Raw genomic sequence first — 16,737 nt, 5'->3', positions numbered from 1 at the left:
AAGCATCCCAGAAACACTCAAGGAAATCCAGTAGCCGAAGGAGATGCACGCCAAGGCCGAGTCTTTGGTTTCTAGCTACGTGTTGATGGCTTTGAAAAACATCTCCCTCTTTTCCACACTAGTAACGAATTCCAGATTAAAATGTTTTTAAGAACTGCCAGTTAAATCAAGAAAATCAATCAAAAAATAAAATGTGCTAAATTTCTTTGTGACAATACACAGCATTTTACAAAATATTATTAGCTTCCATCTCTCAAAAAAATCATTCTCGGGAAATGTTAGCAAGCATTTAAATTAGGTAGACTGTTAAACTTTTTTATTATTGCCTCAATCTTGCAAAAACGTTAAGCTGAAGAGGGAGGACGACTCTGAATTTTGTTTTCAATATGCCTCATTAAATATTGTAGTAGAGCTCCAATTGGCAATTCTTCCTGCACCCCATATTCCATAAAATAAAAAGCTGTGGTAACAGGCTGTTTTTAGGAAGGTGCTGTAAAAAGTAACATGATTTCAACTTAAGTACTTTTTAAAGACACATTTATCTTAATACGGTTCATATTGGACTGTTCAAAACGCACAAACCTAGAAACACGAGCTCCAGTGTACAGACAGAGCTGAAGTCTTCTTGTGATATTCTGGAATTCTGATGGATGCCTGCTGCCTACCAGTTATATAAATATCATCTGAAATTCCAACTGCAGACTTGTCAAAAAAATTATAGCAATCCCATGTTTAAACCTTGGGACTCACCCATCTTGATTTCTCAGCATCAGAAGGTAGTTCTAATGCACTGCTTTAAGGGAATCGTCAATGTTTTATGATCTCTTGCTGCACTAGAGAAAAGTAAAGATTTTCCTTGGCATAACTGGTACTATTCTAGAAAACTATTCCCAAAGGGCATCCTACAGCACACTAGGCTCATGAGATGCTTCTTCTCAAAGCTTATACCGCCAAATATGGAGAAATTCAGGGTACCCAGTCCTCAGCACCAGGGTGAGAATTTTTAGGATGCATGTGAGCTGAAGGGGGGAATTTGTCTACACACCGTTCACTCCTTTCACCCATAGCCTACAACTGTGCCTTGCAATTAGTAGGCATTTGGCAGGAAGGCGGGAAAGCTGGGAGGGAGGGAGAAAGGGAGGGAGGGAGAAAGGGAGGGAGGGAAGGGAAGAAGGCAGGCTTTCAACTGTTCTTCGGCAAAAAGTCCTCTTTGATTTTCTTGAACCCAAAATATCTGATGACACCTCTTTGATGACAAGAATCCTTTGAGTTTTCTGTTAGCAGTTTGGGATACTTTAGGGATACAATGAAAGTGTGGAGACTAATATAGCAAATGCACACATAATCAGCCCTCCAGCATGCAGCAAATACAATGGGAGCCTCTTGGGGCCCGTTCCCCATTCCATTCTCCACGTACCCCAGCCCCTCCCCCAAATGAGGTGGCCCCACATCAGGGATCTGCTCTCCCCAAAGTCTCACCAGTCCACTCTGGGGACCCCTGCCAGGGGATGGCTGAGGTCCCGTCAAGCTCTAAGATTTTAACTTACTTCTACCTTCTCTGTGGCTTGCAAATGAGCACCCCTAAAGCTATCCATTTTCTCCAATTGTACAATAACCAGTAAGAAATGAATGAAATAAAACTCCCCATACAGAAGCAAGGCAGTGGGCAATTGATGTAATGATGATATTTAGAGAAAGGCTAAGCAGCTTCTCTCTTAAATGGACTGATAGAAGCCTAAGACATAACTTTATATGTTATATATATATTTTAGATTTTTTTCTCAAATATTTTAGGTACCATTATCAACATTTCTAAACTGTCTTAAAATTTTTCAATATGCTACTAACTAGACATTCTGTTCTTTTGAGTATTTAATTTTTGTGCTCTGTTTCATAAAACAGATAAGGAGGTCTAGTACAATATATCCCCACGCTTACTGCTATATTTCTTCAATTTATATATAAAGGATGTTGAACAAGCCATCAGCCACACACACAGCACAAGGATGAGCACAACAAATGACAGCAAGACGTGGATGGATTTTCTACTTTGGTAATTGTTGACAAGCACAAAGATGAGGATTTCTTTCCATTATTGACACCATTGAATTCTCCTTTTCAAGCCAACCCACTAAGTCCCTCCCCTATCAGTACCAACGGAATAAAATGAGAACCCACACTTTATATCTGGAAGCCCCTAAGTCCCTTCTCGTATTTAAACAAATGAAATGGATTAGTATCTGAAATGGTTTATAAAAGGAAAGTGTGAATTCCTACCTCCATTATCTTTTAGATGTAGTGCTATCTTGGTATCATCTGGAAGAGAAATTTAAAGTTAGTATAACAGGAAAAATTGTTGAATTTGAATAGATCTCATGACCAATAATTTTCTGCTGTCTTAACTGTAACATGACTCAGTTCCAATATTTTATTGAACTCATTTCTAGTACATGAGAGCAAGTCCTGGCCTTACAGGATGTAGTACTAAAACTCACCACCGTGATTTTAAGACCAAGGGTTTCATAAAATATTGCAAGATTGCTAAGATCTCTGAGAAAAGCAAGCAGTTATAATTTTAACTTATGGCCTTATTTAGTCATTTTTAAAACCAAGAAATTTCCAAATTAATTGGAGTAGTAAAAATCTCTCATTATTTACAACTTTAACTTCAAAAGTTAGATTCTTACATTCAATGCTAACAAACAAAACCAGAACCATCTACGAAAAGATCTTGTCTTTCCCAGACAAAATGTAAGATACACTGTTTTTTTTATTTCAGTAGCTACCATTCATTCTGAAGAGTAGGACTGAAATTGCAGAAATATTTTCAAAATCATTAATATGATAATCCTTAATAATTTGGATTAAAGTATAATACTGCTTTCAAAAGCAATGAAATGCATTTGGCAGCTGCCCACCGACTCATTTTATTTCAGTTAACTTTTAATGCCCAAGTTATTTCAATTCAAAGCAAAAGTTCCAAATTCAAGTTAATTTCTTATTCGAATGAGAGCAAGGTGCATGACCACAAACAGAAAGGCAATTTCTCCCCTGAAGTCAAGGAGCCTCAAAGAGCAAACGCTGGCTGCTGTCACACCTCCCCCTCCCCGTGCCCTCAGGTTCTCTAGTGTTTTTCCTTCCCTGTCAGAGGAAATATTTTTCAAGGGCCGTTTCTGACATACACAGTGCCTGTTGGAAGGTTTGGGCCAAGATGCTTTCTTTACTGGATTCTGGGCATTCGAATTGTGTGGTACTGTATTGATATTGAGGGTAATCTTAATGATATGGGAATGCTCAAGAATGACTATGGTTCATTAATTTTCTTGTGGTATGGTAGCATATTGGAAGTTATGAAGTTATTTCAGGATATTTGTTTTTCCTATTCTTTTGTTTTGTTTGAAAATTTTTTTTGATAAAGTTAATTAAAAAAAAAGAATTGTACAGGACTAGAAATATTTCTTGCTCAGAATCCAAAATCATGGGCCTTTTCCATGCATTCCGCCTTTCTCTCTGGTGACTGAAATGTCGAGTTCGTTTATGACTGAATGTAGCAACCTCAAGAGAAGGCTGCACGTGTGTTCCAGGGGGGCAACCTGCCAGAACCAATCTCGAAAGCCGAGTCTTGAAAAGGCTCAGTGCAAGGAAAGAAACCTAGCCTTAATTCCATGAAAATTCTGTCTTTTGCCTTTAAGAAATCCCTTAGAAATTCAGTTAACCAGAGAACGAGTATCCCTCTAGAGAGCTACTCTGGTGCATGTCAGCTCAGTCATTTTCCCACCAAGGAAGAGGCAAACCCGTGTCCGGCCACCTTCGGTGGGCAGGCTGGTGGGCAGCGGGGACGTGGATGCGCGCCGCGTGGTGGTGAGGACGCTGAGCTGTGTGCTTGTCGTCCGGACCGTCGTGGAGGTTTGCGACGTGCCCACTGGCTCCGTGTCCTCACACATCTTCTCCTTTGACTAGCACGAGGCACAGAAAGGAAAATAGTTTAGGGCTAATCATACATATATATATATTTTAAAAAATTATACCAAAGATGTTGGGCTATAAAGCAGAGAAGGCTCTCAAGGTGAGGAATACGTTATTTTTGTACAGGAGTGTATTTATAGTGTTTACCAATTTACAAAGTCTATTAAAATAGGCAAGAGAAAAAAATTGAATGTGTCAAAGTATTTCCACCTTTAGATATTTGGATTTCATCATTTTCTGCTGTTAACCTTTTCAATTACTGTTTATTTTGCCCTAAAATTTATACAGGTGTATTTATAAAAGATGTGACGTCAAAAGGGGAAAAGTTCATTCTCAAATAAAAGTATGTGCATATGGATAAGGTTTAAAGCATGTGTAAGTATGTGAAGAAAAACCACATTCTTATTGTATTAAACTGATAGTGCTAAGTCCTAAATTTTGGTAAGTGCTCCACGCTATCTTATTGTTTTAATATAATCAACCACAGGTGAACAGTGCAGTTAGTTTAAAATTATCTTTTCTTATAAAGACTATTCAAAATCCCAGAGGCAAAGGACTGAACCTTGTCCACGCTCCCACTTAGTCCTTCTGCCCCCATGGAGCCATCCTGAGGACACTAGAGACGGGGTATAGCATATTTTTCATTTAAAGCCACAAAAACAAATCCTAATTTTTAGTAGCAATCTCCCAGACTGAAACTTTTTCAGCAGTTTGTGTCCCATCCCAGTTCTCTGTGCTTGAATGACACCTGTCTCTCTGCCAGGCTTTGAGTAGAAAAGGACTATTCCACACAATTTTGGAATTCATCCTACATTTGAAAATGACTGTTAAGTATCTTTCTCACACTTCTCTCGTCACTAGTGACATACAATGCACCTTTTTGCTTTCACGAGGAATTCCTGAAGCAGCTTCTTTTTATTAGTCGGACGGGATGCAAGTTTATCGCTATTCCCAATCCCGACATCTCGAGGACCCGCTGAATCACCAAAAAATGGGGCCCTGCATCTTCTCAGCTCAATGATCTAACAATCCCCCATCGCTGGCTGCACTTCAGTCTTCACTCCCATACCCTGACCTCATCTCCAGAGGGAAGTGCTTTGGCTCTGAAATCATAAACTCAGCCATCCTATTTTCAGTCTATCCATGTACTTGTTCAGTCATGTTATTCTTTGGCTGTATTAGAGAGCTGAAGTACAAAGATTTTCTTCCATTGGTCTCCTGCTTTTTTTCCCCATCATTTCATCTTTACTTTCAATATCCTCATGCATATTGCCCTGTCTTGTTTTTTCCTCCTACAATATCTTTTTCAGAAGAGTCCCAATCCTGAATACAAGAAAGATCTGTCTCTTCCATGCCTGCTCCCAGGCCAGCCACAATTGGTGAAAAACCATGCAGCGCTCCCCCCGACGCTCTCCACATCCATCCCCTGCATCTCCAGCTGGACCTTCCGCGCCACCTGGCAAGCTCGTTGGCTCCTCAGCTTCCCGTCATCGCCGGCAGCTTTTCCATCCCCCTCCACTCTACTCAAAACTTCAACGCCATAAACCTTCTTCCTGTTCTCATATCATGGCCTCACCTTTTATTTCCTCCATAGAAAGGAAGTTGCTGGCAAGAATTCTCTAAATTTCTTCCTGATCACTTGAATCTATACCTACCCCATCCTCCTTCCCTTCTAAAATGAAGGGCGAGCTGTCTGCCCAATGGTACAGCTCTTCTCTCAGTCTGTATCCCCCCAGCCTCACCCCATCTCCCCAGGAATTCTGAACGTTCTTGTTTGACCGTACCCTTTCTCCTCCACACTTTCCAGCTGTAACCCTGAGGCCCAGTGGCCATCGGTGCTTAAAGACGCCCCAGCGTCTCCCGTCTTACTCTGGAGTCACAGTGCTCCCTGCCCCGTCGTGCGTCCTGACGGGCCCTCCTCTGCCTCCTGGTCTCGGCTGTTCTCCCGGGAGTGTGGACTGCCTGGGGCTCGGACTCCCGCTCCCAGCCCCCCTCACCACCCCTGGCTCTCCCCTCCCCAGCTGAATTCTAGTGCCCCGCACCATCGCCTCTGAGGCTCTCCTGAGCACGAGGTCTTCACGAGAAACCACTGACACCGTCCCGCAGTGGGCACAGCCGGCACCGTCCTGCCCTGGTTTCTGGGGCACACACTCTGGTCACTTTTCTGATACTTCCTTACAAAAGGCCTGTGCCAGTTTGAATGTATTATGTCCCCCAGAAAAAGCCATATTCTTTGATGCAATCTTGTGGGGCAGACAGAATAGTGGGGATTAAGTTGGAATGTTTGGATTAGGTTGTTTGCATGGAGATGTGCCCCACCCAGCTGTGGGTGGTGACTCTGGTGGGATACTCCCATGGAGGTGTGGCCCCACCCATTCGGGGTGGGCCTTGATCAGCGGAGCCATATAAATGTGCTGACTCAAAGAGACTGAATAGAGTGCAGCTGTGAGTGACGTTTTTAAGAGGAGCAAGCTTGCTAGAGAGGAACATCCCAGGAGAAAGCCATTTTGAAACCAGAACTTTGGAGCAGACGCCAGCCACGTGCCTTCCCAGCTAACAGAGGTTTTCCGGACGCCATTGACCATCTCCAGTGAAGGTACCCGATTACTGATGTGCTACCTTGGACGTTTTGTGGCCTTAAGACTGTAACTGTGTAGTGAAATAAACCCCCATTTTATAAAAGCCTATCCATCTCTGGTGTTTTGCATTCTGCAGCATTAGCAAACTAGAACAGATTTTGGTACCAGGAGTGGGGTGCTTTTGCTGCTGAGTTTGCAAATACCAAACATATTGGAACAGCTTTTTAAATGGATAAGGGGAATATTCTGGAAGAATTGCGAGGAGCTTGATAGAAAAGGCCAAAACTGCTTTAAAGAGACTGTTTATGGAAATATGGACTCTAAAGATACTTCTGACGAGGCCTTGAACAGAAATGGTGAATGTGTTGTAAACTGGAAGAAAGGCGATCCTTGTTTTAAAGTGTGGCACAGAATTTGGCAAAATTGAGTCCTGGTGTTAGATGGAAGGAAGAATTTGAAAATGACAACCTGGAATACTTAGCTGAGATCATCTCCAGACTACATGTGGAGGATGTAGCCTGGCTTCTTCTTGCAGCTTATAGTAAAATGCGAGCAGAGAGAGATAAACTTAGAACTGAACTCTTGGGTTCAAAGAAACCAGAAGCTGATGGCTTGGGAAATTACGAGCTTCCAGGGGGTGGAATTCCAGAAGCTACAGCCCAACGTGAGGATGTAACCAAACATGGAATCCAGCTGCCATTTCAGTACAAGCCAAGATTGGAGATGGAATTATCCAGAAAGGATTTGTGGAAACTCCTGTTGTCTGATGGCTTTGACCCCTGCATGCTTCATACGAAGCCAACAGAATTTTTGCGAGATCTTTATAGACAGAGCCATTGCCGGTCTGGACTGGAGGAGACAGACAAGGAAAAAATTAAAGGAAAAATCTCTTCAAAGACAGAGCCATGGAGGTTGAGGTCTGGAGTCAGGAGGTCTGGGGCTGGGAGAGCGGAGCAGCCCATATGCATGGAAAGGGTGAGTTTGCCCTGGAGGTCTAGGGCGGGCTTTCCACCTCGATGCTCTGGAAGAGTTTTGCCACCTCAGGTCCCAAAGAGGTTGGAGCACATTCCCAGGGAATTGGGGAGAGCCTGGCTGCCACCACACTGTTCTGAAGGGGTTGAGCGTGTGCCCCGGAGATGGAAGGGAATCCGGGAGCTGCCCCGATGTTTGAGGAGGGTGGGGCCGATAAGGTGGTCTCCCCAATGTGTGGGTATGTTGGAGCACTCACCTAAGCGTTTGGAGAGGAAACGGCTGCCGAAAAGGCCCTTAGGAAGGGTTAGACTCCCGCTCTCTCAAGCCCCAAGGATGCAACATTGTTCTGTAAATGACTCTCGGACTTTGAAATCTAATGGAGTTTGTCCTGTGGGTTTTAGGAACTGTTTTGGTCCTGTTAACCCTGTTTTCTTTACTGTTTCTCCTTATGGCAGTGGGAATGTTTATCCTATGAATGTCCCTCCTTTGTATATTGGGAGCAAATAACTTGTTCTAAGTCCACAGATCCAAAGCTAAAGGAAAAGTATGCCTTAGGACTGACGATGCCTATATTTGATTTTGATGGGATCTTGTACTTAACTATTGTTACTGAAATGATTTAAGTTTCTGTGGTATTGTGGGATGAATGTATTTTGTATTTGGAAAGAATATGTTTTTCTGGGGTCCAGTGGGTGGAATGTGCCAGTTTGAATGTATTATGTCCCCCAGAAAAAGCCATATTCTTTGATGCAATCTTGTGGGGCAGACAGAATAGTGGGGATTAAGTTGGAATGCTTGGATTAGGTTGTTTGCATGGAGATGTGCCCCACCCAGCTGTGGGTGGTGACTCTGGTGGGATACTCCCATGGAGGTGTGGCCCCACCCATTCGGGGTGGGCCTTGATCAGCGGAGCCATATAAATGAGCTGACTCAAAGAGACTGAATAGAGTGCAGCTGTGAGTGACGTTTTTAAGAGGAGCAAGCTTGCTAGAGAGGAACATCCCAGGAGAAAGCCATTTTGAAACCAGAACTTTGGAGCAGACGGCAGCCATGTGCCTTCCCAGCTAAGAGAGGTTTTCCGGACGCCATTGACCATCTCCGGTGAAGGTACCCGATTACTGATGTGTTACCTTGGACGTTTTGTGGCCTTAAGACTGTAACTGTGTAGTGAAATAAACCCCCATTTTATAAAAGCCTATCCATCTCTGGTGTTTTGCATTCTGCAGCATTAGCAAACTAGAACAAGGCCCCTTCTCCGTTTCCTTTTATTTCTGTCTATCCCTTAAATTTTGGTGGCTTCTGGCTCTCTGGTGACGGTGTTCTGGTCGTCTTTTCCCTGTGTGCCTTCTCACTGAGCCATCTCCTCCACACTCACAGCTCAGTCCACGTCTTCATGTCGACTGTTCCTAAATCTGCAAAGCCAGTCCATGCCCCTCTCTGGAATTTCAGGCCCAAATATCCAGCTTTGGCTTCACACATGCCTGCAATGTCACAGGCATCTGAAACCCGCTGAGTCTGAAACAGAGCTTGTCATACATGATCCACAAATAGGCCGTCCCTTTGCTCCTGTACTCAGTGTCCAGTGTTTAGGTAGAATCCTGGACTTTGGGTGTTAATATCATTTTTTTTTCCAGCAATAAAAGGAGCCTAGTGAATCTGAAGGGCCCTCCTGCTATACAACATGTAGATTCTGGATAAAACATGAATTCTAAAGCATTACTAGGTGTAAGGAAAATCTTCACTGTGCCTTTTCATTGTCTGCCCCCCAAAACAAAGCCATTGCTACGAAGCAGGAGCAGTGCACAGGAAGCAAATTTAAAAATGTAGAAAGGTTTGGCCCTGAGAACAAATGCTAAATCAACACTGCTCTGAGATCAAGTCTTGCACCAAGAGTAGGAGGGGAGATAAATCTGGACGCCCCCTCCCCACTTAAGCCATAGACTCCTGAGAAAAGTCAGAGTGTTTCTGTGTCCGCGGCATCCCCCAAAGCCCTCAGAGGCCCACCATCAAACCAATGGCCTTTTGTCCCTTTCTCCCCCACCCTCCCACCACCACAGCCCCCTTCCCACCAGCCTCTCTTCTGGTTACAGTTACAGCCGGCTGTCGGCCTCCTGCCTCGTGCCCCACTGTTCCCCCAGAACCAAGGGTGAGCCTCCTAAAGAGCAGTGGGGACCATCTCCTCCCTTTGACCCAAACCCTCTAGAGAGCTACCCCTGCCCTCAGGAAGACGCCCAAGCTCCTTCAGCCTTTACCTGGTGGGTCCCGTCTCATCTCTTGCCCTCCTCTCCTTGCTTCAGTTACCCTCCAGGCGTCAGCTGCCAGGTCACCCCTTCAGGCAGACCTTCCCTTACCCTCCCACCAAGACCAGGCATCAGCAGCCGTCTGTGTCTGCACAGGCTGTTCTCTAAGGGCAACTCTCCAGGGAGTGCTCTGTCCGCCCTGCTCGTCCATGCTCAGAACGGAGGATAGAGGTGCTCATCTTAGAATTTACGCCCGATCAAACACATACAACTTAGGAGATCAGAAATCAAATTTAACCCCCATTCCAGACATGGGAAATGGGCTAGAGTTTGTGACTCGTTGATGTGCCCATAAAAGGATAGAATTGCTCACCATAAGGCTGGCAATGGGGATAATTTAATTATAGAACAAAAGGGAAACATTAAATATTAAAGAGTACACCAGATTCTGAGCTGTTCGGGAGGAGGGGTCATTTCAAAAAAAAATTATCTTGGTAATTTTAGTGCTTAACACGTTCTTCAGAATATGGTAAATTGTCTGCAAATAGACTTGGGAGAATTTAAAACGTGATGGATTCTTCTCTGTCTCCTAAGGGTTAACAGAGGGCCAAGAAGGAAGCAAGAAAACGAAGACGTCCAAAGAATTTTCTTAATCTGTGCACAAATATAGGCATTCAAGTCCAACATTGTTTACTGAGTTAACTGTAATTACATGAAAGAAACATACCTGAACATGCACTTATGACTCTAGCAATATATATTTTTCAACTATGTTGGTTTAACTGTCATTATTAGATTACCAGAGTGAGATAGATGGATTAGTATATAACTCTTAATACCCCAAATGTTTGTCAAAAACCAGTTAAAGCTGCACTGACAATACCATACTTAAAGTTCAGTAACGCTCTCAAAGATGCATTTCTCCAGATCATTATATACGAGTTTTTAAAAAGTTTATGGGTTTAAAGATTCCACGTGAGTTTTTAAAAAGCCTCTAGTAGCCATTGAAGTCTTGATGCTTTTAAAAGTACAACTTTGACATGAGTTGGCTTTACTGAATGAAAAAATCTCTACAATGTCTGACGATTTTTATTTAAAATTCATCCCCTAAAACTTAATTAAGGGAGAAGAAACATACACTTTTCTTCATGAACTTAGAGGATCTCTTTAGGTGACCCTGGAGTGACAGTGTAACAAATTCCCTAGAAGCCCGTGGCTGGCTCGGAATTGTGTCTGCATTGGGCATGGGCTGGAGGCTGGGCCCCTCTGCTTATAGCCTCTACCACGTTGACTCTGCAAGTCCACCTAACACAGTTCCTAGCTTCTTAGATCGTGCACTCTGGCTGCAGTGCGTCTTTCCTCCACACCACTGGTCTTGTTAGTTAACCAGGCTTTCTGGAGCTTAGAAAAACATCAAGTATTTAAGAGCCCTCTGCTCCCACAGATTAAAATTTGGCTCTGCAATTCCCTGTCCACGTCCCAAGCTCCATGGCTCCCCAGCCCTCCCTCATCCACCCACTCCTCACCTGTCCCCCACCTTCCCGTCCCCTCCCTCTTCTCCCCATAGTAGGGGCAAGAGAGCACCTGCCTCACAGGACCATGTGATGGTAAACTGAGATCACACATTTTACGCCTGGCTCAAGGATCACCAGCTATTTTGGATAAATGAGATCCCTTTTCCATTAGCCTGTAGCATCTACACCAGGCCACTTGGTCCCAGAAATCGTCTCGACAAAGCCCCCACCTACCTCCTCAGGACACCCGCTGTCCACCCAGTCCTGCCGGTGGCGATCGAACCCACTGGAGCATCTTCAGAGAAGACCGCATTGTAGTTCAGAGAGAAAAGGCAGGGAGCAGGGCGGGGGACAGAAATAAAAGGAAATAATTGGTAAATACCCATTCTTAAAATTTCAGGTTACCACACTAAGTACTGACTCATGGCACTGCTGCCCAGAGAAGCTGCGAGACGTGGCTGCCTCGCGGTCATCAGTCATCGCTGGCTCTGCAGGGAGACTGTGGTCAGCAGCTCGCCCAGCTGAGCCCCCTGGACACAACGTGCGTCCCCGACCCCACACCAAGCAAAACCCACCCCTCCTCTGCAAAGCTGGCTTTCTTCCTCCACGTCTTGGTGGTTTTTCCTCCTCATCAAAACCCGTGGAACCAAACAATTTTTTTTTTGGTAGCTCTTTTTCAAGATTTCAGGTCTTTTATTTAAGTTTAGACCATTATTAAGCAAAGAAATGCCAATCTCCATGATTAGGTCTAATTCAGCAAACATCAGTTACTAATTTTCTTCCACCCCCTTCCCTATCTGTCAGGGATACAGCCCAGCTTCCAAGGCAGGACACGTTCTGATAAAGCTTCATAATTGCTGTCATCAGTTCCTATTTTACTGTTGAACTTTTCTCCTTTGTGTAAGTTTTCACACGCTCATGTCTCATTTCCCCCGTGCCCGTTACAAGCTGTGCAAGCCACGTGCCCTTCCTGAGTGCTCTCTTAGAACCCTCACTTAGGCACAAAATAAGGGTGTGATCTTAGGAAATTATTTTTCCTCTCTACACCTGTCTTCTTGTACATATCAAGGTCATGGGAAGAAGGATATATAAGGATTAAAAGCAGAATAAATTTTCAGTAAATGTTAGCTGTTTTTAATACCTAAGTAAGGTCTTTCTAGTAAGCATGTAGTATACTTGATAAATGTTGAAAAATGAATAAGTGGTTATTCACTTTTTAGGCAGAATTTAGAAAAGGTTTATGAATTAATTCCAAGTGACAAATTAATAAGTAATATATTTTATACTATAAAGTCCTATATCATCTTGTTTTGGGAATGAGTATTACAGAAACTTAGGAGAGAATCTAAGTTTCTAAAATTGGAAATCTCACAGATGGGCAAACTCTTTATTCAGTATTTATAAGTAGACAGAGACTATATGGTTTTGTAAATATTTCTCAAACATTGATTTCAACCACATCTGCTCCTATCTACAATTAGTATCCAATATGTTAATTTTCAAGTTACTCTTTTTTCTCACCATTACATAATTGCAAAACAAACTAACAGAGCATTATACTTCAAACTAACTGTACCATTCTCCTTGCAATTTCAACGGGATGTTGATTTCAAAGCCCCATTAAATAAGGTAGTCTAGAAAACAAGCAATATTGCCTTACTTACAGCATCTATCAAATCAAGAGATTAAACTGTAGATCTCTAACTTATCTCAGTTTTGCTGAAAGGGTTTCAGAAATGTGACTTATTTTGCAAGGGTAATATATTTAGATGAAGAAAATCCAGGAAACTTTAAGATATACACATAAGCAATATATAAAGACTGAAGTAAAGTGCAGGTGTTCTCTGGAGTTGAAAATAAATATTTCATTTCAGCAGGAGACTAAAAATCTGCAAAAGAGAATTCAGGGAAGAAACTTCACTGAATCTTAAGACCCACTTAGGAATTCGTTTCTACATCAGGGGAGGGCAGATTTTGTCTGTAAAGGACCAGAGAGTAGATATTTTTGGCTTTTCAGGGTATACAGCCTCTGTCACAACTACTCAGCTCTGTCCTTGTAGCTTGAGCATATCCTTTGACAATGCAGAGACGAATGTGCATGGCTGTGTGCCAATAAAACTTTATTTGCAAAAACAGCCAGTGGGTCAAGTTTAACCCACATGCTGTAGGCTTGGTGACCCCTGTTCCACATTGTTATATGAAAATAAAGATGTGCAAAGTTCTGAAGACTTTAGGACCAACACCTTATCAAGGTGTCTGATGATTTATACTGTCCTGCAGCCTTAGGTGAATTTATCAGAGTGTGCTACCTTAATGGAAATATCAATTGTGCAGTTAAAAAATTTTATCACCACAGTGCAAAAATGTGAATGATTCCTCAACATCAAAGAAATAGAAAGATGCTTTAAAAAGAGGCAGACATATTTCAGATAAGAAACAATAAAGAATACAAGTGATGATAGCAGTGATAAGGTAAAATAGGTAATAGGTCATATGGGACTGTAAGACATGGGGAAATCATTTTGTTTTGGAGACATTGAAAAATTTTTAGTTGGAGAGGTAGATCATAAAATTTTAGATGGTGATTACAAATTTTATTTTCAGTGGAAGGTTAGTGAAAACTGTATTTCATTTCCCTACAAGACATGCTTTGTTGTACCCAGTTGGCCTTAGGCATGAAATGGAAAACTTTACGCCTGAAAATATTTCTCCCAAAATTGAGAAAGTCGAGCTAAAAGCATTTCAGACTTTTCATGCCCGAACATAGAGCTCTGGGAATGATAGATGAATCTGAAATACAGAGAAACCTTTAAGAGAGATGATATTGAAAAATAAATTATGAAATTTTACAACTATATAATATGCCAGGGATGTGGAGTATGTTTTCTTTTAATAAAAACTTTTGATGCAATTTACAGCTCAGAATCATAATCCAATGTCAGTAAGAAAAGTTTCCCACCGATTGCAGGAACTTTATTTTGGAAATGAGTTTCAAATGGAAAACCGGGGTCAAATAATCTGATATCTAACATCTAGATCCTTGCCATCTACGTGATGCATCTTGCAAGTTTCAGGCTTTAGAAAGTAAAGTCTTAAGCTTTCTTCTAGATTTCCAGAATCTAAAGCACTGCCCTAAAACGTGTTTACAAAGTGTAACACCAGAGAGTTTCATCCTCCCAATTTTATCTCATCCTAAAAAGTACTTCTTCCTTTTTCCTCCCAAATTATTGTAAATAATTGTAAATAAGTGTTCTATATTACTTTTTGTTGCCCCCTCCCTATCTTTCATTAATAAAATGTTCAATAAGGAAAATCATCTTCGTAATTGTCTTTTCAGCTGGAGTTATTTCTTCCTGTGACCGTCACCTCCTGAGAGCTGGTGCGTTTCAGCTTGGGAGACCGTACGGTAGGGAAAAGGGGTGTTGGGCAATGAAGCAACAGCATTTAGGCTGATCTAGTAAGAAGCTAATTCATTCCAAAAGTATTCTGATTAAGAGCCACTGCTGATGTTGCAAATATTTTCATTTGTAAATTTCCAATGTTTTAAGGGAATGAATGATAAACAAAAGTAGACTGAAATAACACGTTTAAATTGTTTCGGTTGTATATATAATAGAATAAAAATTTTAAAAAATAGGGCTGTACAATATAAACCGTGAACCCTAATATAAACCAAAGACTATGTTAAGAGTACAATTATGAAAATGTCTTTTAATCAATTGTAACAAATGTACCATATTCATGCAAGTGGTTAATAACAGGGTGGCATATGGAAACTGCATGTTACGCGTGTTTTTTTCTGTAAGCCTACAACATCTTGCAAAAAATTTTTGTCCTGCATAAAAACAGTCAACTATACACTGGATGACCCAGTAAGCCCAGACCAGGCAAGGTCCTTAGAATAACCAGCAGGTTTTAATCAGGAGGGGCCGACTCTAGACACATTCTTATGTGCTTCAGCTCAAAGTTACACCCACCAACAGTTCCTTAAAACACCACTTAGTGGGGACAAGAAGATGAAGTCGCCTCTCATTTGGAAACAGTAAAAAGCCATTTGACTCTAAAGACTAGTGCTGCCTTGCTTGCAATACTGATCTCAGAGTAAAATCCAATTTCCTTCTTTGCTTCCCATCTAACTTTTAAGTGCTGCTAATGCATACTCTGGCTAAGGGGATTTGAAATGAGGCAAGCTTGCCCATGTATTGACTTCAATATCCTTCGTTACATAGCATTGTATCTTCTATATTTTCAAAAGTTTAAGTCCCCTGTGTGGACTTGGTGCTTGTCTGAATGATTTTGTTTTTTAAAAGCAGTGGTGGCTGAAATAATTACATCTGGATTCCTCAATTACATTCAGTTTTATGTTGTTTCCCCTGCATCAAGGGGCTCTGAATGCATTAACAATGTAAAATATGCGATTTCAGAAATCATTTCTATCAGGAAAACTGATTATTCCAATATAGAATTTTTCAAACTTTTAAAAAATACACCATGGTAGAAAATATATTGTACATCACATCTTCAGGCATTTATATATCTATGTATGTGTATTGGTTGCAAAGTTTGTTTTTCTTTTCCTTTTTTCATTCCTTCTAAAGATCCACCTAAAGCACAAAATATTTTCTATTTCATTCTATTTAATTTAAAAAATGCTGGTTGTAACCCATTGGGTAACTAATAACTTGACCCTACTGAATTGCAACCCTAAGTTTCAAAAACATTGTCCCATTAGTTTAAAATTTTCATCACATTTATGCTGTAAATAGCATTTCCATGTTTTTAAAATAGTTATTTTAATAGAAAGTTAAGGAAAAGTACAAAAACAGAAATTAAACAAGTGTTATCGCAATCCTACAATATTGTTACCATTTTATTTTCCACCCAGTCTTTATTTAATATATATTTATTTATACCCAGATATTATTCAGATTAGAATCATAACATGTTGCAGCTGGCTTTTCCACAGTTAATATTATAGTTGGGGCATTTTGCATTGTCCATAAATATTCCTCAAAGGATATTTTTAATGACAGAATATATTCCATTATATGGCCTTATAAAAATGTATTAAACCTATAAACTATGTTGGATGGTCAGGTTTTCCAACATTTTTATTAACATAAAATATTTCATTGAACATTCTTGTATACAAACTTTGCATTCATCTTTGCTTAATTCCTCTTGAAAGTTTCTAAAAGTGGAATTACTACACCAAATGTTGAAGATTGCAAGACTTTCAATATGTCATCAAATGCCTTGCAGCACTATGAGAAAACCCCATGTCATCTCAACCTTACAAATTACATGCCATAGTGATTTCTGCAATTTGATAGATTAAAGAAATGATCTATCATGCTTTAATTAGCAATCCTTCTATTTCTTTTAAACTTTTTAAAAATTATTATTATTTGCAGATCTTCATTGATAAATTGTGTGTTCATTTCCTTTCCCCATTTTATTAGGTTG

General features: G+C 41.2%; 1 protein-coding gene across 1 annotated transcript in view; it reads right to left on the bottom strand.

Annotated features, from left to right (window-relative positions):
• The window catches only part of PLXDC2 (plexin domain containing 2), a 391,835-nt gene that overhangs the window by 48,873 nt on the left and 326,225 nt on the right, over positions 1-16,737 (bottom strand). The window contains exons 10-12 of the mRNA XM_037837678.1: positions 11,506-11,566; positions 3,809-3,956; positions 2,278-2,316 (exon numbers count right to left, since the gene is read on the bottom strand). Of these exons, the coding sequence (XP_037693606.1) occupies positions 2,278-2,316; positions 3,809-3,956; positions 11,506-11,566 (248 nt within the window). The remainder of the gene's footprint in view (positions 1-2,277; positions 2,317-3,808; positions 3,957-11,505; positions 11,567-16,737) is intronic.

This window comes from Choloepus didactylus, chromosome 5 (genome assembly GCF_015220235.1).
Source record: "Choloepus didactylus isolate mChoDid1 chromosome 5, mChoDid1.pri, whole genome shotgun sequence".
Classification (NCBI taxonomy): domain Eukaryota; kingdom Metazoa; phylum Chordata; class Mammalia; order Pilosa; family Megalonychidae; genus Choloepus; species Choloepus didactylus.
This window is presented reverse-complemented; position numbering and strand designations above follow the sequence as displayed.